The sequence below is a fragment of the Rhinatrema bivittatum genome, chromosome 19, assembly GCF_901001135.1.
Source record: "Rhinatrema bivittatum chromosome 19, aRhiBiv1.1, whole genome shotgun sequence".
NCBI classification, from domain to species: Eukaryota; Metazoa; Chordata; class Amphibia; order Gymnophiona; family Rhinatrematidae; genus Rhinatrema; species Rhinatrema bivittatum.
The window spans coordinates 34,971,374-34,992,168 of record NC_042633.1 but is presented as its reverse complement, the minus strand read 5'-3'; the positions used below and the strand labels follow the sequence as shown (position 1 = coordinate 34,992,168).

General features: G+C 50.7%; 2 protein-coding genes across 2 annotated transcripts; one reads left to right on the top strand and one right to left on the bottom strand.

The window, feature by feature from the left end:
• Nucleotides 1–7,564: 7,564 nt before the first annotated feature.
• RING1 (ring finger protein 1) lies at nt 7,565–10,366 on the top strand. Its single transcript, XM_029585183.1, has 6 exons — nt 7,565–7,785; nt 8,224–8,384; nt 8,634–8,849; nt 8,933–9,208; nt 9,440–9,614; nt 9,711–10,366. The coding sequence occupies exons 1-6, from the start codon at nt 7,708–7,710 to the stop codon at nt 9,810–9,812; spliced, it is 1,008 nt and encodes a 335-aa protein (XP_029441043.1). The 5' UTR covers nt 7,565–7,707; the 3' UTR covers nt 9,813–10,366.
• A 350-nt stretch (nt 10,367–10,716) lies between these two features.
• VPS52 (VPS52 subunit of GARP complex) lies at nt 10,717–20,544 on the bottom strand. Its single transcript, XM_029585178.1, has 20 exons — nt 20,390–20,544; nt 19,511–19,601; nt 19,349–19,401; nt 18,647–18,722; nt 18,440–18,507; nt 17,947–18,122; nt 17,458–17,608; nt 17,123–17,223; nt 16,456–16,588; nt 16,240–16,297; nt 15,589–15,722; nt 14,813–14,968; nt 14,333–14,451; nt 13,950–14,073; nt 13,710–13,805; nt 13,437–13,544; nt 13,014–13,079; nt 12,802–12,913; nt 12,224–12,342; nt 10,717–11,658 (listed from the first exon to the last, which is right to left on the bottom strand). The coding sequence occupies exons 1-20, from the start codon at nt 20,432–20,434 to the stop codon at nt 11,512–11,514; spliced, it is 2,133 nt and encodes a 710-aa protein (XP_029441038.1). The 5' UTR covers nt 20,435–20,544; the 3' UTR covers nt 10,717–11,511.
• Nucleotides 20,545–20,795: the final 251 nt, after the last annotated feature.

The following is a 20,795-nucleotide window of genomic DNA, read 5'->3' as shown; positions in this document are numbered from 1 at the left end:
AGGGTATACTGGAGGTGTAGAGGGAAAGAGGAATACTGGGGGATTTGTTGGCGGCCGGGTGGCAAAGGGATCGAAGGGTTTAAACGTAATGTGGAAGGGGGATTTAAAAATCAGAAGGGGAGGGGTGCGGGGGGGGGGGTGTCATTGAGAATGAAAGCTCAGGGCTCCAGATCCCAGCCCTGATTCCCACTGAGCTGGAAGGAAAAAGTGGAAAGGAGGAAACTGCTGGGTCAATAAGAGCAAAAAAAAAAAAAAAAGCAACCCCCAAATCCAAATGAAGAGGCTGCCACCGTCGCACCAATATCCCACAGCCGGGACTGCGGCTGGCTGAGGGACGAGTGCGTTTGACCTGAGAGCCCTGTAAACTTTTCCTGCAAAACCTTCCCAGTTCTCCGATTCCCGTCCTCTTGGTGCAGGTTCTGTATCATCGTGCACTGGGGGTCAGGTGGAGCGGCCCGAGTGGGGAAGAGCAATGGGCCGAGACCCAGGGGGGGGGGGAACCCAGAGTTCAAACCCCACTCCCCTGGCGCTCTGAGACGTCTTAACTTTTGTTCTCTCAGGGACTTTACTTAGATTGTAAGCCCCCTGGGGCAGGGACTCAATGTTACCCGAATAGCTATCAGCATTGTACAGAGCTGCGTACATCGAGTGCTGTGAAAATGTCAAAATGTTATTATTGGACGGACTGCACCTCGCAAACAAGCCCCGGGCTCTCTCAACTCACCATCTCTGGCTCTGTCTGCCTTTCCGTCACTTGCCTTCTCTCTGATTTGCTCTCAACATGCTCTCTAACCACCCCCTCACTCGCTCTGGGATTCTCGCCCTGCCACGCGCACGTGGAAACAGGGCAGCCTGACTGGGAAATATCAGACAAAATTCAGTACCCTAGGATGCGTCTGCTGGGCTCTGGCATGGGGGGGGGACACAGCATGGGATGGACATGGAGGGGGGGGGGGGGTGCAGCACAGGATATGGTTTTGGAGAGGAGGATGGTGCAGTTACAGTCAGGGTGAAGGAGTCGGTACAGGATGACTTTGGACAGGGGGGGGCAGTTCGGGCATGACCAGGTAGAGGGGGCAGCGCTGGATAAGTCAGGGAGGGGCGGCTTAAGGGCCACCAGAGAGATGGGACAGGGCAGGATGGCTGTGCATTGGGGGGAACAACGCAAGACGGAGATGAAGAGGAAGGCAGCCCAGGTGTGCCCAGCGACGGGGGGGGGGGGGGGGCGGAACAGCGCAGAATGGTTGGGACAGCACGAGGTGGCCTTGGAGAAGGGGGGGACGGCATAGGACAGCCTTTGAGAGGAGGACAACCCAAGCGTGGCTAGAAAGACGGGAACAGTGCAGGATGGCCTTAAAAAGAGGTGGACTGCGCAGGGTAATAGGGAAGAGGGGAGGCATCTCAGGCGTGACCAGGGGGGAGGGGACAGTGCAAGACAGTCGAGGAAAGGGGGCACAGTACAGAAAGGCCTGGGAGAGGGGGACAGGGTGCTCTAATACAAACTTTTCACAGGGTCTCGGTGAGGCACATTATGATCCTCCCCCCCCCCCCCCCCCCACCACCTCATCTATCAACACCCCAAATATAAAACAGGGCTGACAACCCTCCTCGGCTCTGAAGGTAACCCCCTAACCTCTGCCCTCTTCACCCTCGGCTCACATTTTTCCCTGCCTGTTCCTTTTGTGAGGTTTTCTCCCTGGAAACTGGCAGATGGCTGAAGGGAACAGGGAGCACGGGGAAGACAAGCCCAGGTCCAGCACTTACCCCTGTGTCCCTTCTGAATAAACTGCCCCAGTCTGTGGCCTCTCCCTAGCCCGGTATAACACGCATAATCCCAGGGAACGTGTGCGTGGAAAGTGAAACGTTGTACGGGCCGGGGAGAAATCATTCTTTACAGCTTTCATTTTTATGCTTTTTGTTGTTTTACGCCGGTTTTAGATATTTTCTTTTTTTCTTATTTTTTTCTTTTCTTTTTTTCCTTTGCTCCCCGCTGCACCCTCCCCCTCCTTCTACCGAGGTCCCCCTCCCAGAGGGGAGTCTCTCTCTTCTGCCCAGCCCAGACTTAGGCCCTGCTCTGGCAGAACCTCTACTTGCCCCGGGTCCGGTGGCAGGCACTGAACCTTAAAAAAAAAAGGGAGAGAAAGCATTTTAAACATATTTGTTATCTATGTTTAAAATCCCAGCTTCTCTCTCTGTTCCGAGTTGTGTAACTCCCTTGTTTTATTGTAACTGCAATCTTTTTTCTTCACTTGTTTAATGTTTATTGTTATTATTATTATTATTTTGTTCCTTCTCCACTTGTTAATTGTAAACCGGCATGATGCGATATCCATCGCGAATGCCGGTATAGAAAAACTTAAAATAAATAAATAAAATAAATAAAGCAAAAGAAGAGAAGCGTAACGGGAAGGGCTGAGGAGAGATAAGGAGGCAAAGGGTGCATCACCATGCTGCTGGAGGAACCTGCCCCCGCAGGGCACTGGGGGGCACCCACCGGAACCACTGGAGAGTTTACAAGCAACTGTGGCTAGAGGAAGTTCCAGGATGGGCGGCCGAGGAGGAAGAAAGGTCAGAAGCTCCCGCGTCTTGGCCAAGAGCAATGACCACTCCAGCCCTGAGCTCAGGGGGTGATTAATGACACGGGGGGGGGGGGGGGGGGGGGGGGGGGACGGACGGACACACGGGGCCTAACCCTGCTGGGAAAGCACACACCACATTTGCAAGTGAATGGGGGCCCAGAGCCCTTGGAGCATGGGAAAAGGGCACCCAGTAACCCCAGGACTCCACTCTCAGCTCCCGTCTGGACAATGGCTCTGTTTACAGATCAAACAGTGGTGGGATCAACTGAAAGTGATTTGGGGGGGGGGGGGAGGGGGTGTCCCGGGAGCCAGTGGGAAGGCAGAAATCGGGAGGAGAGAGGGATGTGAGAAAGGAAAGAAAAGAAGGCGAAATGAATGGAAAGAGATTAAGGGAGAAAGAAAAAAAAGAACAATAACGACGAATAATAGCAAGACAACCAGGTGGCAAGAGAGAGAGAGAGAGAGAGGTACGGAGATAAAGCGAGAGATAGATCACCACAAATAGATTGATACTTGTAGGCAGACGGACAGATGGAAAGCAACGGGCTGAGATCCGGGGAAGCCAGGGCTTCCAATCCTGCCCACGCTCTTTGTGACCTTGAGCAAGTCACTTAACCCTCCATGGCCTCAGGTATAAACTAGCTCCCCCCCCCTCCCCGCAATATAACTCGCCTTGAGCTCAGGTTCCGGGGGGGGGGGGGGGGGGTCATTAAATCCAAAATCCACTTAGAGGTGGAAAACAGACATCGTGCATTGGTAAGAGAGAACAGGGGACACGGGTAAACAGGCAGACAGACAGACGCGGCAGTGCTTGATGGACAGAGACAGATGGACAAGTTACCAGACTGACACAGAGATGACAGGACATTTCATTTTTTTTAACTCACTTCCTGGATTATTTTGGTGACCCGCGCAAACTGTAACTCCAAGAAAGTTTCCTGAATCTGAATCTAGACCAACAGGGGGCCTAGATCAGACACATGGATAAAGCAGATGAATGGTACACAGACTGCTGGAGGATTTCCATAGAGGGGCCGAGTTCTAATCACAGTTAGCCTGGGCCCTCTCCTCTAATCCTCTTTGTCAAATTCCTTTCCTCCCAGGCCCCTCCTTCACATGCAAAAAGATTTAAAACTGAAATGTTCAGCCTCTGTCCACAGAGCTGCGCCCCTGCTTTATCTTACCCATCACCCCCATTCTCCTTTCCTCTCCGATAATCTCACCCCCCACCCCTGCCTCTCGCTCCCATACAAAAAAAAGAGGAAGGTTAATCTTTGGGAGGGACGTCCTGCAAGCTCCATGTGTGGTCCCCTTCCCTACCAGGCAAGCGTGGCTTCAGGGCCCAAGCACAGTCACGTTTCTTGTTTAACCTCGAGGGACAAACTCGGAGTGAGTCCGAGGGACTGCGATCATAACCAACGTCCCCTGGCTTGAGAGGGAGGCCCTTCTCTGAGAGAGAACACACAGACCTAGAATCTGATGGAAGCTAAGGACCGTAAAAGCCCATCTAGTCTGCCCAATTTACTTCCTGGTGCAATACCGCACAGCCTGCCCCATCTCAGGGTCCCTCTAGATCCAAGGATCCTCTCTCTCCCATGCTGTTTGTTGTTTTGTTTGTTTTTTTTTTAACTCTGTTACTGTTTTTGCCTCCGGTGCCTCCTCTGGCAGACCGTTCCATGCATCCTACCACCCTTTCTGGAAAAGAAAGATTTTCTGATGTTTACTCCTGCTCCTATCCTCCTGGAGCCTCGTATCGCGCTCTATTATTAGTTCCACTGGAAAAGGTTTGCTTCTTCCGCACTATTAATAGTGTAATGTGCCTTTCCTTTGGTACACATTATCTGGTTTATATTCAATGTGCCTATCCTTTGGGATAGCTTGCCTTGTCCATATGTTTGACATGACAGTTCTCAGATTGTTAAATGTTGTTTTTCTTCAATGTCTTCAATAGTTTTATGTAACAGGTTGTTATAATTGTAAACCGGAGTGAAGGCTACTCTGCTCTACCTCGGTATATAAAAAATGCTAAATAAATAAATAAAATAAATTAATACCGTTGAGGTATCTCAATGTCTCTATCAGATCTTTCCTGTCTCCCCTTCTTTCTAGGGTGTACATATACAGGTCCCTAAGTCTCATCTCATGGGGGCGGAGGGTTTGCTGCAGACTCTACACCGTTTTAGTAGCCCTTCCCTGGACAGCTTCCATAACCGGGCACAATGCGGATGAGATCTTACCCTTCACCTCCTGACAACCAAGGATCCTCTGGGCCTGCCCTGGGTCTTCTTGAATACTTTTATTGTTCTTCCCACCATGACCTCCCCTGGGAAACCGTCCATGCATCCTACCACCCTTTCCAAGAAGAAGCAAGTTTGAATGAGCTGGAAGCAAACCCTTTCAACATCTGTTTCAACAAGACACGTTGATAGCTCCCAGATATCACACAGTCAAGGGGACAGAGCCCTAACCTCATGCATATAATGCTGTAATTACACAATGAGGAAGATCTTTCCAGGACCCTGGTGTTTATATAATACCGGTATAACACAATGAAAGTGATAGATGCAGGATTCTGGGGGTATTTTTATAACATTTTATCACATGGTCAAGGTAATATATCCGGGTTTCTGAGGGTAAGAACATAAGAACATGCCATACTGGGTCAGCCCGAGGGTCTATCAAGCCCAGCATCCTATTTCCAACAGTGGCCAATCCAGGCCATAAGAACCTGGCAATTACCCAAACACCAAGAAGATCCCAGGCTACTGATGCAATTAATAGCAGTGGCTATTCCCTAAGTAAACTTGATTAATAGCAGTTAATGGATTTTTCCTCCAAGAACTTATCCAAACCTTTTTTAAACCCAGCTACACTAACTGCACTAACCACATCCTCTGGCAACAAATTCCAGAGCTTTATTGTGCGTAGAGTGAAAAAGAACTTTCTCCGATTAGTTTTAAATGTGCCTCATGCTAACTTCATGGAGTGCCCCCTAGTCCTTCTATTATCTGAAAGAGTAAATAACTGATTCACATTTACCCATTCTAGACTTCTCATGATTTTAAACACCTCTATCATATCCCCCCCTCAGCCATCTCTTCTCCAAGCTGAAAAGCCCTAACCTCTTCAGCCTTTCCTCCATTCCCCTTATCATTTTGGTTGCCCTTCTCTGTACCTTCTCCAGTGCAATTATATCTTTTTTGAGATGCGGCGACCAGAACTGTACACAGTATTCAAGGTGCGGTCTCACCATGGAGCGATACAGAGGCATTATGACATTTTCTCTATCATATCCCCCCTCAGTCGTCTCTTCTCCAAGCTGAAAAGTCCTAACCTCTTTAGTCTTTCCTCATAGGGGAGCTGTTCCATTCCCCTTATCATTTTGGTAGCCCTTCTCTGTACCATGGCTTTACCCAAGGCAAGACTTGCCTTGGGTAAAGCCATGCTGACTTTGTTCCATTAAACCATGTCTTTCTATATGTTCTGTGATTTTGATGTTTAGAACACTTTCCACTATTTTTCCTGGCACTGAAGTCAGGCTAACCGGTCTGTAGTTTCCCGGATCGCCCCTGGCGCCTTTTTTAAATATTGGAATTACACTGACCACCCTCCAGTCTTCAGGTACAATGGATGATTTTAATGATAGGTTACAAATTTTAACTAATAGATCAGAAATTTCATTTTTTTAGTTCCTTCAGAACCCTGGGGTGTATACCATCCGGTCCAGGTGATTTGCTACTCTTCAGTTTGTCAACCTGGCCTACCCCATCTTCCAGGTTCACAATGATTTGGTTCAGTCCATCTGAATCATCACCCTTGAAAAGCATCTCTGGAACCTGTATCTCCAGAGCATCCTCATTAGTAAACACAAAAGCAAAGGGTTAATTTAGAAATACTTTCACCATGTTATAAAATGTTATGTAAATATTCTTACAGCCCCAAACATATCACTTGCACCATGTGATAAAAAACCTATAACGTCATTTTATCACATGGTGAAGGTGATATTTTTGGGTCCCTAAGGATACTTATATAACATAATTTTATCACATGGTGCAGGTGATATTTTTGGGTCCCTAAAGATACTTATATAACGTCATTTTATCACATGGTGCAGGTGATATTTTTGGGTCTCTAAGGATACTTATATAACGTCATTTTATCACATGGTGCAGGTGATATTTTTGGGTCCGTAAGGATACTTATATAACGTCATTGTATCACATGGTGCAGGTGATATTTTTGGGTCCCTAAAGATACTTATATAACGTCATTTTATCACATGGTGCAGGTGATATTTTTGGGTCTCTAAGGATACTTATATAACGTCATTTTATCACATGGTGCAGGTGATATTTTTGGGTCCGTAAGGATACTTATATAACGTCATTGTATCACATGGTGCAGGTGATATTTTTGGGTCCCTAAAGATACTTATATAACGTCATTTTATCACATGGTGCAGGTGATATTTTTGGGTCCGTAAGGATACTTATATAACGTCATTGTATCACATGATGCAGGTGATATTTTTGGGTCCCTAAAGATATTTATATAACGTCATTGTATCACATGGTGCAGGTGATATTTTTGGGTCCCTAAGGATATTTATATAACGTCATTGTATCACATGGTGCAGGTGATATACTCGGGTCTCTAAGGGTATGTATTTAATGTTATTTTATCACATGGCGCAGATGGTATAACCGGGACTCTGGAGGTTTATTACAACGCACTTATCACAGTTTGAGGGCGACATATCCGGCTCGCTCACCTTAAATTTCCTTCCACCTGGTTCGGACCCCGATTTCCCGCCGGCCGCGCGAGCTGACCGCCCATTGGCTCAGGCCTCTGTGTACGGAAGTGGAGGGCGGGTGCCGTTGGCAGCCGGGGACTCGGGCACGTGACATGAACGGCGCTGTGCCCTGATTGGTCGGGAGCGCGGCTCTCCCAGTCCCGGAAGTTGCGTCGTGGGGGGGGGGGGGAGTGAGAAGACGGGCTCGCACTTCCGGTTTGTTGGCTCCTTTGGCGGCGGCGGTGGCCTGAGAGAGGAAAGAGGGTCCTGGGCCCCGAGGGGGACGCGCCGCTTTCCCCCCACCCCCCCTCTCCTCGCGCCGGGCCCATCGCCATGGCTGCTCCGGCGGCTGCGCAGAGCGCGAGCAAGAACTGGGAGCTGAGCCTGTACGAGCTGCACCGCACCCCCCAGGTACTGGCGGGACGCCCCCCCCCCTTTAAGGGACGACAGGAGGGGGATCAGCCGTCCCTTTAAAATGAGGGAGGGGGGGATACCCGATCCTTTAAGAGATATGTATGGGGGGGGGGGGGAGAGGCCCATTTTCCCCTTTAAGACTAGAAAGTATGTGCCCATACGTGGGGGGAGGGGAGGCTGCTTTTTCCCTCTAAGAAAAGAAGAGGCGGGGAGGGTGACTGTCAAGATACTGTCACACTGTAACCGTGCATGAATATAATAAAAAAAACAAAACACAGACTCGGCTAAACATTTCTCCATCGGCCACTAACTGGAGAAGGCATTTTGGTTCTCCTGGCTGGGGGTCACTTGAGGGCACCTGCTTCTGTCACTGTCTGTGCCCGAGGGCGGCCGCCCTTACTAGATTTTGACACCGTCCCTTTCTTCCCTTTGCAGGAGGCTGTTATGGATGGGACGGAGATAGCTGTGTCCCCACGCAGCCTGCACAGTGAGCTCATGTGTCCCATCTGCCTGGACATGTTGAAGAATACGATGACCACCAAAGAGTGCCTACACCGTTTCTGCAGCGACTGTATCGTCACCGCTCTGCGTAGTGGGTAAGGGGAGCAGTAGAGGGAGGAATGCATGTGCAGTTATGACACACATTGTATTGTCACACTAATGTACAGCATGGGAGGGTGGGAGTGCCTATGTTGTTGTTACGATTGTATTGTCATGGACCCACAATGAAGGAGAACAGAAGTTACATTCATAAGGTATTGCTCAGAAGTGATTGTTTTGGGTGGAAGGTGCTGAGCTTGGGTCTCCAGCAATCCGTTAAGCTCATTGCTCATGTACCCTTGCAGAAACAAGGAGTGCCCCACCTGTCGGAAAAAGCTAGTTTCCAAGCGCTCCCTCAGGCCTGACCCAAATTTTGATGCCTTGATCTCCAAGATCTACCCGAGCCGGGATGAATACGAAGCACATCAGGACCGCGTCCTGGCCAAGCTGAGTCGGCTGCACAACCAGCACGCGCTAAGTAGCAGCATCGAGGAGGGGCTGAAGATGCAGGCCATGCACAGGTGAGATAGCCCTGCTTGGGAGAGGTGGTAGGGAACCCCCCTTATGCTAAGCCAAGCTTATACCCTGCCTTCTCTGTCCTCAGAGCTCAGAGGGTGAGGAAGCACCAGCATGAGTCAGACAACACCACCTTCAGTGGAGGGGAGGACAACTGCGACAGCCGCTCCCATGTCAGCAACCCCTCTGTGCACAGCACACAGGAGGCTGGGCCCAGTCGCAAGCGATCCAAAGCCTCTGACGACTCCTGCCCTGACTTGGACAACTCACATGAGGGGGGTGGGAGTGAGTCAAGTAGTGAGATTGAACTTGTCTTCAGACCACACCCACTCCTTGTGGAGAAGGATGAGTATTCTCAGACCAGGTGAGGTGGGGGGAGAGCTGTGTCTTTCAGCACTAAACCCCACTCCTCCAATCTATACCATCCTCCCTTTTGTGCTGTCACTTCCATGTGCCCCTCACGTTTTTGAACAGCCCTGTGTCACCTGGTGTGCTCTTCACCTTCTTTCAGTGCTATTCCTTACCCCTCTCTTCTGCCCACTATACCCCAAACCTCTGCTGTCTCTCAGCCCTGTCCTCTCTTCCTTCTATTCAGATTTGTAAAGACCACGGCAAATGCGACTGTGGACCATTTGTCTAAATACTTGGCACTGAGGATTGCTCTTGAAGAGCAGCAGCAGCGGGGAGAAGAGAACGAGGCTGCCAGCCTAGGGGAGGTTAGCGAGAAGCAGTACACCATCTACATCACCACTGCTAGCGGACAGTTTACGGTACATGTGCCTTTCCTGACCTCTTCTCTTTTGGGTGGGGTGCTTCTTGGCTGCTATTTAATTCTTTCTCATTATTTACCCTTCTTTTGGGTGCAGACGCTGAATGGATCCCTGACACTGGAGCTAGTGAATGAGAAGTATTGGAAGGTCAGCAAACCCCTGGAGCTGTACTATGCCCCCACCAAGGAGCAGAAGTGAGGAGCAGCCCCCCCCCTACACGCAGTGGAGGATGCAAAGTGCAGCTCTGTCCCCACCTCCACGGCTGTTTCTGTCCGTGGCATCTCTCTGCAGGGGACGGAAAAAGACTCTGAGCTACCCCACACCTCTGGCTCTGCTTCTTTCTGTAGAGGGAGGGATCCGCTCCTTCCTGTCTGCCGTATCTTGGGTTAGATGGAAGCACCATGGTCGATGATGTCCTTGGCATCCAAAATCTTGCGCTCTTACTTGCTTTGGAACAGAACCGTTGGGTCCTTGGTCTGCTGCCAAATCGGAAGGGAGATGTGGGATTACCGTCTCGGCGGGTGAGGGTTGGGGGTGGTCCTCCCTGAAATGCGGGCATGGGACCTTCTCAATACCGAAATAATGTTTTAGAATGATTTGGAGGGGAGGATTTGGACTGTTAATCTTTTGGGGAAAGGTTTTCCCTGTTTTTTTGAAGTTGGTTATATGTATGAGGTTGCCTGCTTTCTGATCTTTCAGCTATTAATTTTCACACATCACAACATTTAGATATAAATCACAAGTGTTCCATATTTGTGTGTGTGTCAATGTCTGGGGGAGTTAGAGGGAGGCCTGGCCAAAGGGAATTTAGATACAAAGCATGTCTGTTCCATGTATGGGGACTTACTGGAAAGCATAGGGGTGGCAGGGATGCTACATGTGAATCCCCAATGCTTCCCCCATGGAAGGGACAATATAATCTAGTTATTGTGAACCGCTGTGATTAGATATAAAAATCCAGTACTTAGAAGTGCTGACCGAAGGCTTGCCCCATGAGCAGCGGTGGCAGCTAGAATGTGCCCTTAAACGTCTGCCGCCTTGGCAGCAGTCACCACAGTGAGATATGTTGCCCCTGCCCCAAAGACTGAAGAGCAGGCAGCAGTGCGTGAGATTTCCAGGTGAAAGCTTTATTGGGGCAGTATCTCTCATCCATTGTCTACATCTGCATCGGATGGGAAGAACAACAAGAGCTCCTCCTCCCCCCAAGTCCAGACAATAATATCCCTGCATGAAACACGGTGCCTCACCTCTCAGGCTCATGGGCACAGCTACTCTGAGAGCAAGGACGGAGCTAAAACCAAAATGTGACCTTTTTATGGAGAGAATCAACAAAGATCTCGCAGTCTGCACAGCCAAAAATGGCCAGGCTATCCGACACTTAACAGGCAGCTGCAATACGAGACACCAGCACAGTAAATCCAGTTTAGTAAGAGCAAGAGTAAGGTGTGGGTGAGGTTAAACACCCCTTCCCCCACCTCCATGAATGACACTCCCCCCCAGCAGTAGCCAAAAATGTAATCCTTGAGTGAGTGTGCCTCTTGCTTTAGTAGATTTAGCAGTCCATGGTGTGGCTATGCCACCAAAACAGGAAAAAAATGTCTCCTTCCCCTTTTAAAAATATACTTAAAAAAACAAACAAAAAAATACCAATGTGGGGAAAAAAAAAGGAAAGATTCATCACTTCCTGCTCTTTAAAAGTGCGGTGTAATAAATTAAAACTCCCAAACATTCTGTAACCAGGGTGTTTTCCATCCAGGGGCAGCGTGTAAGGTCACCCCCCACCAAATCTGGAGCGAGAAGAAGTGGGCCACAGGTTCCCCATTGGCTGCAGCACTGCAATCTGACTTCCTGCGGAGCATGCGCTGGGCAATGATGATGTCACTTCCTGGGGAAGGGGCTAGAAGTTAGGCTTGTGTTTCTTCACCTCTACCATCAGGTGATGGATGTTGATGAGCTCAGAGCGCACAGGCAAGTGCTTGAAGGGCGCCTGGGACAGCACCTTGTGGAAACGGTGGTAGTACTGAATGAGCTGCGTCAGCGCCCCCTGCAGGAGACAAAGGAAGAGGGGCTGTAAGAGAGGGTGTGCAGGGACTCTAATCCCTTTTCCCCCTGTACTGTCTCATGCACTGGCTCATCCTGGATAGAGCTAAGGATTACCAAGGCTATTTTGATTGTTATCAGCGTTCCCAAGATCTTGTTGAGCTTTATTTGTGCTCACGAAAAGTTTAGTGGAAAGGTTAAGTGGAGTTTCCTGGCTTGGAGTCTTATCGTGTGACCTAGGATAAGATGGCCCAGGTGAGCCTAGTGGTTACAGCAGCAGGCTACAAAACCCAGGGAAGCCAGGGTTCAAATCCCACTGCTGCTTCTTGTGACCTCGGGCAGGTCACTTCAGCCAGCGTTGCCTCAGGTGCAAAAACATAAGATTGTGAGTCCTCTGGGGACAGAAATACCTCCAGTACCTAAATGTGATCTGCTTCGAAGTGGCTAAACGTTAGAATATAAATAAAGAAAATATCACTAGCCAGGAGTTCATTGCTTGCTGCCCTCCCTCAGCAATATGCATCACACTGGGGGGGGGGGGGGGCTCCTCTCTGCGACTCTGCCCTTACCTGAATGATGCTGGTGCCGTTCTTGAAGTTGGTAAAAGATCGCATTACGTCTTGGCTCAGGTTTTCCACCGACTGCTTCCAGGTGCCGGCAAATCCACGGACCAGCTGAGTGACGCGTCCTGAGGAGAGTGTAATTCCCAGGGGGAAGACCTCGATTAGACAATCTCCAGTACAAAATAAAGCAGAGAGGCGTGGGGAGGGGAAGACAGTGAGGAGGGTATAATCCCTAGTGGAGACGCCAAACCAACTTCTTTCCCCTGGGCTAAAAATATACCAGGAGAGACCAATTCAATGACCCGTTCTGTAGGGAGTGTCATCCCCCGAGGAGACCTCCATCCAGGAACCCACCATGAGCAGGCACACCAAGAAATAACAGGTGGGGGAGGAGCGTGCGCAGTCCTCGGAGACGGACACCCCCCCTCAACAAGTAACAGGAGAGAGAAGCAGGCTAAGGAGAGAGCACGGAAGGGAAGCCATGTTCCACCCCTTCAAGTATAGCAAATCCTTAAGGGAGAGAAAGAGAGAAGAAAGAAACTGAGGAGGACAGGAGAGTTCAAGCTCACACCTGTACCTCTTACCTTCCTCATTCTTCAGCCTCTCGAGCTGCCCCTTTTCTATTAGCGACTCCGACTCCTTCACAAAAGCAATCATACCTCCAAAGGGAGGGGAAAGGATCTCCTCGATAAACTCCTACAAAGAGACAGACAGACAAGACCCCCCCGTGAGACTCGCAGGGCTTAACGCGGAACGGTCAACCCACGCAAAGGGGAAGACAAAGCGAGCCACTCACCTGAGTGCGAGCAGTCAGCAGCTGCTGGAAGATCTCTACCTCTTTGCTATCGTCTACAGCTCGTTCCTGGGAGAGAGAGAGAGTGTCACCCGGAGATTAAGGAGAAATACTGGGACACCCAGCCAGCAAGATAAGAAATGGAGAGAGTCATGAATAGGACGTACTTGGAAAAAAGAGGCAGAAACAGCTGGGGGAAGAGAGAGAGTCACAGAAATGGGAAGACATTGAGGAGAGAGAGAAAGACACTTGGGAGAAACCGGGAGGCAGGTGCCGCCGCAGGACGTGACATAAGAAACAGGGAGGCAGGTGCCGCCGCAGGACGTGACCTAAGAAACCCGCTTATTTCTAGCAACATACGAGAGAGAAATCGGAAGAGCAGAGGGTTGGACAATCGTTAAAACACAGACAGACAAACTCTCTCACGGTCAGGACGCTCAGCATCATGTCGTAATTATTAATGAGGAAGATGAGCTGCTCCTTCCGAGAAGAAAACTCCGCAGCTACTCTCAGCACAAAGTTCTCCACTTCCACCTGCACGGAAATAGACAGAGGGGGCTCATGGTGGGTAAGGGCGGCTGTCACGTGTCCGAATGGAGCCCAAGTGTCTGTAGCGGTCCCAAAAATGAGTGTGAGTGTGAGTGTGCCTGTAGGGTTCCCGCATTGAGCGTGTGTGCTGGGTGTCACGTGAGCGAGTACCTGGAGTTGTCCCAGCAGGGCATTCGTCTTCTCATTAGGGTAGGTCTGGTTGATGCTCACAATAGCGGAAGAAAACTCGGCGTAGCGTCTTGTAATCTGAAAGGGGGGGGAAGAGAAAGATGGGAGGTCGGAGGAGACCTGTACAGTTCTTACCGCCCCAAGAACAGAAAGCAGTGCAGGTTCTCCTAATGTAGGGGGAACCCCTCCACACACACACACGAAATACAGGGATCCCCTCACATAGTGCGGGCGGGTATCCAGGAATCCCAGTTTCTGGGGGTCTGTGTTTCGGATGCTCTGGATATTCAATTCCAGGATAAACTCAAACCTTGGCCAGAGGATCTCCAGCAATGTGTCCCAATATCTGCAGAGAAGGGTGAACAGACATGGAATAAGCATTGGGAAATGACCTCCTCACACTTTCACAGAAAGTCACGAAGTCTGTTAGAGGGAGGATGGGGACAGCCAATGAGGGGGGAGGGGAGAGCAGATAGAGAGCTGGGGAAGGGACAGGGAGCGTAGTGGGAGAGGAGCGACATGAGAAAGGGATGAGGAACGTGGGGGGAGGAGGAGTGACAGGAGAAGGGAAGGGGTAGTGTGAAAGAGGAGGAGAAGGACTTCACTTGTCCACAGCAGGGATATTCCTCTTGGCCATGATGGTCTTGAACCGGAGGATGATGTGGATGCACAGGAAGATAGCGATGCTGTCGTAGCAGTCCGAGACGTAGGTGTCCATGTGTTTCTACAAGACATGGAGAAGGGGCAGAGAGAATGCTCAGTCCCAACCACGTGTATGCAGAGTTACGGAACGTGAATAATCCGTCCCAGTCATACGTGTTCATGAGACGCAAGAGAGCAAACAATCACTTCCAGTCATACTTGTCCAAGTGTTGGTGCGATAGAAGGAGAGCAGGAGGCAACATAATCTATCCCTGTGTGTGTGTGTGACACAGAGAAGGTGAGCGAGTGTGACAGGATGTGACCGTACAAGTCAGAATGGCCTCCACGGTGCAGGAGTAGGTCTGTGAGTGAGGGGGACGGTATATGCGCAGAAGGAGTCTGTGTGTGTGTGCACGAGAACCGAGCGCAGGGGGGGTGTTTACCAGAAACATAGTGAGGGTTTTTCCCATGATACAGTTGAAGAGATCCTGAGCCGAGTTGCCGGTCACCATGAAGAAGTCACAGACGAAGAGATATTCTCGGCAGCTGTTATCCAGGAGCGCATAGTGCTGGCTGCGGAACAGAGACTCAAAAGGGTACTGGGGACAGAGGAGAGTGAAGAGGAGGCAGAGCGAGAAAAGAATGGGGGAGGCCAGAGACGGAGGAACGGACAAAGGGGTAGGGTAGAAACAGCATTAGATAAGGACCAAGTGGTCCACCCGTTCCGCCCAGATATTCCTGGCCTCACCACCAACGATTAATCCCAACTGCCAACCATAGAGGTTTGACCATTTGTAGGAATTTTTTGCTCCTTATCCCAGTCAGTTTTTGATTCTTCCTCATTGGTTCTCCACACTCCTGGGTATATGAATATACAACATCACGTGCTTAATCCATTCCCCCTGTCTTACTACCAAGCCTTGTAATCATCTAAAACTAGCGAGACTGTTTGCAAAACGCCTGAGCCCCAAGGTCTCGGTGGCCTTGCTGGATGGTATCTGATGACCACCAGTCTGCCACTAGGGCTCGGTTTCCGGGGAGCTGTAGCCATGACCTGCAGTCACGCTAGCCCATGCTTCCTTTATTTTGTCTGTAGCTCTTCCCTCGCCTCTGCTCTTGAGGGAGTGCCCGTTATAAGGATTAGCCTAGGGCCCATGCTCCGTCCAACCCACCGGCATCTTAAGTTTAATGCACCCGACCCCTCACTGGATTGTCTCACCCTGACGTCGCTCTTCTGGGCCGTGTGTGGGACAATGATTGGCGCCTCCAACTCCATTGACGTTATGATGTTCCCGCGGTTCCCCACCGTGAAGACGGTGTTTCGGTTTTTCAGCGAGGGCTTGGAGAAGAAACGTTGCAGAGTGAAGGAAAAAGAGAGCCCCCATTGAATGCTGACGGGACGGCGGCCCACGTCCTGGAGACCTCTGCCCTATCCCATGCCAGAATGATGACTGGACCTCAAGTCAGCTCACAGGGGGGGGGCGAGGTAGCCCTACCACGAGCTCTGCTGGGCCACCTTTATTCTTGACTGAAAGCCAGGACCTGAATGGGCGTGGGCCCGGGCACGGAAGGAGCCTTCCCCCCTCCCTCATCCTCAGTTGAGAAGCCAGGACCTAAACAGAGACTGAACCCTCCAACAGGGGCACCAGAATCTGAATGTGCATGGAGACTGATGACTCCCCTTACCCACCCAACCCCCAAACCTGAGCACACGCCCAGGAAACCTCGCAGGGGCAAGCGCACACGTGGACTATCCACGGAGAGCACCATCAGTGGCATGGAGGGCAAAGGAGGCAGGGGAGCGGATGTCAGGCCGCCAGCAGAGAATGAGGCGAGGGGCTCCGCTGGGACCAGCCGGTTGAAAGGATATCTTTTTTCGCCGTGTCTTCTACTCCCATCAAGTCATCTTTCTCAGCCACTTCTTTATACTAAAACCCAGTGAAAAGAAGCAGGTTATTCGCAGTCCCAACTCCAGAGCGGGAGACACGAACGCAAAACAGGGGCAAGGGGAGAATTGAGGACAGGAGCCAGGGGCACATGCAGATAACATTTTTACGAGAGGGAGAGAGACGAGCAGGCCTCTCACCTGCACTTTCATGAGGCGGCTGGTGTAGGACTTGAAGTAGGAGAGGTAGATCTTGCTCATGGTGTCCACGTACTCATCGCGGATTTCTTTGGCCACCGAGCGTTCGTTCGCCAGCAGGAACTGGTAGAAAAACCTGGCGGGAGTCAGAAGCGGAGAACACCGGTGTTACCGTGGCATCCTACGCAGAGAAGGCTGCAGCGAGGCAAGGATACATGGATTAATCCCTCGTGACCTGTGTGTTACGGGGGATATTGTCAGAGGGACCCTGGGATTTAGCTCGCGTGGCCTGTGTGATAATAGGAGATCTCATAGACAGTGTCCTTCCAGATTTAAACCCGTCCCACAAACGAGCATCCCAGGAGCTTCTACTCCTGGGATTTATCCCTCCTGGTCTGTAAGCTGACATCAGACGCCGTGGGATTTAACTTACATGCTTCTATTTTTGAGGGGACCTCACAGACTTGTAGGACTGATGTTTCTCCAGGGGCCCTATGGTGTCTGAAGTGCATGTGCTACATTGTGGCCTCCTGTGGTAATAAAAATGAACTCATAGAGCACATCCTTTGTTATAAAAGATATCTGGAGGCTGGGGGTCTTGCAGATTTGTGGCTTATACATTGCCTGATGTAATTAATTTTTCATGTGTACCAGGAGCTCCTGGGCTGACCTGAACTTGAGTAGTGCATTCTGGGGGATCTGATAGTTGGTCATCGGCTTGCGGAAAGAGTAGATTTTCTGGAGGATAAACTCTCTGATCTTTGTCACTGCCTGAAAAGAGAGAGAAAAGGGATTGGAGTGCAAAAGGAGAAAACGCCTGCACGAACACCGTGACGCGAAGCACGCCGAAAGCAACATCCCCAGGGGCACGGACCCGGAGAAAGCCCTGCACGGACACACACACACAGGGGCCACAGACCTGAGAATCAGAGGCCAAATACAGGTCAGATATTGTGACACGGCAGCACGCATGCTCACGGAGATGCCAGGACGCCCGGCCCGTACCTTGACCTTCAGCCGGTCCAGGATGTCCTGCACGTCGGCGCAGGCCATGGTCTCCCGGAACGACTGCTCCTTCACGTAGTTTATTTTATTATTCAGCTCGTGCAGCTGCTCCAGGAATCCTTGCTCCGTCACTGCTGTCTCCAGGATCACGCTGCAAGAGTGGAGACAGAAACTGGGGGAGGGTGCTGAGCCTGCTCCCATCCCCTCTCCCCTGATCTCAGTACCACCTGAATTCTGGTTCCGAGTTCCCTCTGTCCCCCCACCTCATCCCAGTACTCAGCCCCCCGTCCCCTCTCCTCTTGGTGCTTAGTCCCTGCTTCCATTCCCTGATCTCCTCATCCTGTATCACCTGAATTCTGGTGCCGAGTACCCCAACTCCTCTTCGCTGATCCGGTGCTTCTACCCCCTTGCTACAGTGCCGTTTTGTCTCCTCCCCCCTCCATCCCCTCTCCCATGATCCTCAGTCCCCCTCCCCCCTATTTCTCTCACTTGATCATGGTGCTGGGTACAACCAACTCATCCACCAGTTGGCTGAGCTCGCTGCGCACAGACTGACGGTTCTTCAGCTTGATGTTCATGGCAATGGACTGCTCCTGCAGGGTCTGAATCTCAGAGCTGATACTGCTGAGGTCACACTGAAAAGTGCTGAGCATCTGCTCCATGCGCTATTGAAAGACAAAGGAACGGGGGTCACTCACCAACAGGCACCCGGAGCCCCACAGATGCATCAAACAGTGCAGAAGTGCTCATCTTGTCTCTCGCTGATGAGCGGGGAAGGAGCCGTCAGCTCACACTCGTGAGTGTGTGTGTGTGGGGGGGGGAATGTCTCATCCCACATTTGTGAGTGGGGGGGGGGGGGAGAGGAAGGGCATAGCTCATCTGACACTGATGAGAGGGAGCAGGGATTCCGGATCTCGTTTTGAGGCATGGTGGGGCTGGCTCTTTACGCTCCCTGGGGCAGGGGGCTGTGCGGTCTCCTCACCTCGAGGATGGCATCGCATGCTGTGATCTGGTTGTGCAGGGAGGTGATGTTCTGACTCTCTTTAATATCTGGCACAGAACTGTGGTTAAGAAATAATAAGAACAACGGGTGAGGAACGCCTGCGCGTGCACAGATAAGACAACCTGCATCCCCACGTGCAGGAGTAGACACGTCCATGTGTGGGCATAAGATCCCATGGAAGGATACAGTCCTTGATGGATGCATGTTCAATCTGCAATAACTCCAGCTCCACCTGCTTTGAGTACTGCCTGAGATCCACACCCTGCTCACAACAAAGGGAAACAACATTACTAAGGGTGGAGGGAGAGAGTCTCGGTAAGTTAAAGCCATGAATGTGTGGAGAAGGCAATCTGAGGAAAGGGAAGCCATCAGAAACGAGCCCTGAAGAAAGAGAGGCAAACAGGAGGGGGAAACCCAATCACCCAACCCTAGGCAAACACCTACAATCAATAGCTCAGTATCTCCAATCTCAAAAGAACCCTAGACACAAATCCCCCAACCATAATCCAGCTGCTGAAATGTAACCTAATCTCAAAAGCCCAACCATAACTAATCAAAAGTCAGCCTGTCCACACAGAATCAAAACCATCAAATAGTGTGAACCACGGACCTCTCATCAGCCTAAGCAAGGAAGCAATGTATCAAAGGAAAGCTTGTGAGGCAGATCTGGGGGACAAGAGGTGCATCCCAGGATCTACGGCATGAGAGTGAGGCAGTGAAGAATCCCCAGTGCCAAAGGAGTTATTTATTTTATTTTAAATACTTTTTTTGCCCGCACCCTCCAGAATTTAGGGCGGATTCCAAAGTTACACACATAAAATACATGAAATGCCAAAACACAATCCAATAAAAGAAAACGATGATCAGACACTGCCTGGATAAACCTACCGTTTTCAAGGCCTCCTTCACCAGGGCATCTTCCAGGTTTGCCTGTATGTGAACTGAGAACAAGAAACAGAGAGACGGGAATTGAAATGCAGGCTACAAGACGGAGCCCTACACCAAGAGGAAAAAGAGGACTGATGCTTCAGGTAGGACAAGGAAACTCACTGTCCACTTCATCCAGGATAAACTCATCCGAGGTGAGGTCCAGGTCACCCAGGTTCAGACTCAGTGCCTGCTCTCCCCCTTCACCCACTGCCTGCAATACACAAAGGAAGCACATCATGCCCCAGCTCCCACACCTTCCCTGCTTCTAACCTGACCCCATTAATCACTTGCATGTGCTACATTGATACTGCAAGCTTGATCCAAAGCTTTGCTTTGTGTGGGGACCATGTGATGGGACCAGGTCTGGAAGGGATGTTGAGGGAGTATGAATGGAGTGGGAGAAGGTGGAGGGAGAAACAAGTGATGACGGTAGATGGGCAAGTGGAATTGGGCTGGGATGATGTGGATAGGAGGTTATGGGCTGAGATGCAGAGGCAGGTGAAGGGACAAGTGGGACTGTTATAGGGTGACATGACGAGACAGGTGGCGATGAGGTGAGGAGGAGGAACAAGTGAAGGGGGCTAAGATGAGGTGGAAGGACTAAATCGACTAGCGCTTTAGGAGTGGTAAGTAGTAGTACTAGTAGTGATGCAATAGGTGGAGGGACAGGTGATGGGGGGAGTTGAGATGAAGGGATAAGCAGCAATTAATATGTAGTTGAGGGGCAGACGTGGGTGGGGTGGTGAGCAACTGGAGATCTCGGAGGAAGAAAGAAATACTCTAGTGCTGGTGCACAGTTTTTTGGGGGGGCATTTGCCTGGAGGAGAGACTCGCAGGCACATCTGACTCTCCCCCTCCCTGCTGCATTCTGGTTCATGTGCACTACAAATCCCACAAAGCACTGGGAGGTGGCGTTAAGCCCCCCTCTGGCCTTTCCTCACAGAGCCCATCACTGAGGGCCCGGAGAGATCCGCCTCCGCGACCGCGTTCAGCTCTCACCTCCTCCTCCTCCGGTCCCGGGAGCCGCAGCATCGACGCCGCCATAGTAACACCCTGACAGCCTGCAGGAAGCAGAAAGAAAGCTACACCATTTCCGCCCTCGACCTGGGGAGAGAGAATTGTGCGACTTCCGCCCTTCGTTCCCTTGACGCTTATCTGCCCTCTTTTCAGATTTCTGTTACCCGAGAGAACTACCCTTCCCAGGGGGCTCTGCGATGGGGTCCGGGGCGGGCTGGTGCTCGGAAGAAATGTTTAAATGTATTAATAATAATAATAACAACACGTTTACTTCTCGCTCACTCCTCGGTTCGAGGCGAGTTACAAGAACATCCATAATAAGAAACTCATATCCCCTGCAAGGATGGGTTTGGACTCTTCCTCTCCCAGATTGCAACACTAATTACTT

Coding starts and splice junctions, on each gene's coding strand:
- VPS52 (XM_029585178.1), bottom strand. CDS start 20,434: ATGGCGGCGTCGATGCTGCGGCTCCCGGGACCGGAGGAGGAGGAG. Junction 19,402..19,510: donor TATCCTGGATGAAGTGGACA/GTGAGTTTCCTT, acceptor TCTTGTTCTCAG/TTCACATACAGGCAAACCTG. Junction 15,723..16,239: donor AGAAGACACGGCGAAAAAAG/ATATCCTTTCAA, acceptor TCACTCTGCAAC/GTTTCTTCTCCAAGCCCTCG.
- RING1 (XM_029585183.1), top strand. CDS start 7,708: ATGGCTGCTCCGGCGGCTGCGCAGAGCGCGAGCAAGAACTGGGAGCTG. Junction 8,850..8,932: donor AAGATGCAGGCCATGCACAG/GTGAGATAGCCC, acceptor CTCTGTCCTCAG/AGCTCAGAGGGTGAGGAAGC. Junction 9,209..9,439: donor GATGAGTATTCTCAGACCAG/GTGAGGTGGGGG, acceptor CCTTCTATTCAG/ATTTGTAAAGACCACGGCAA.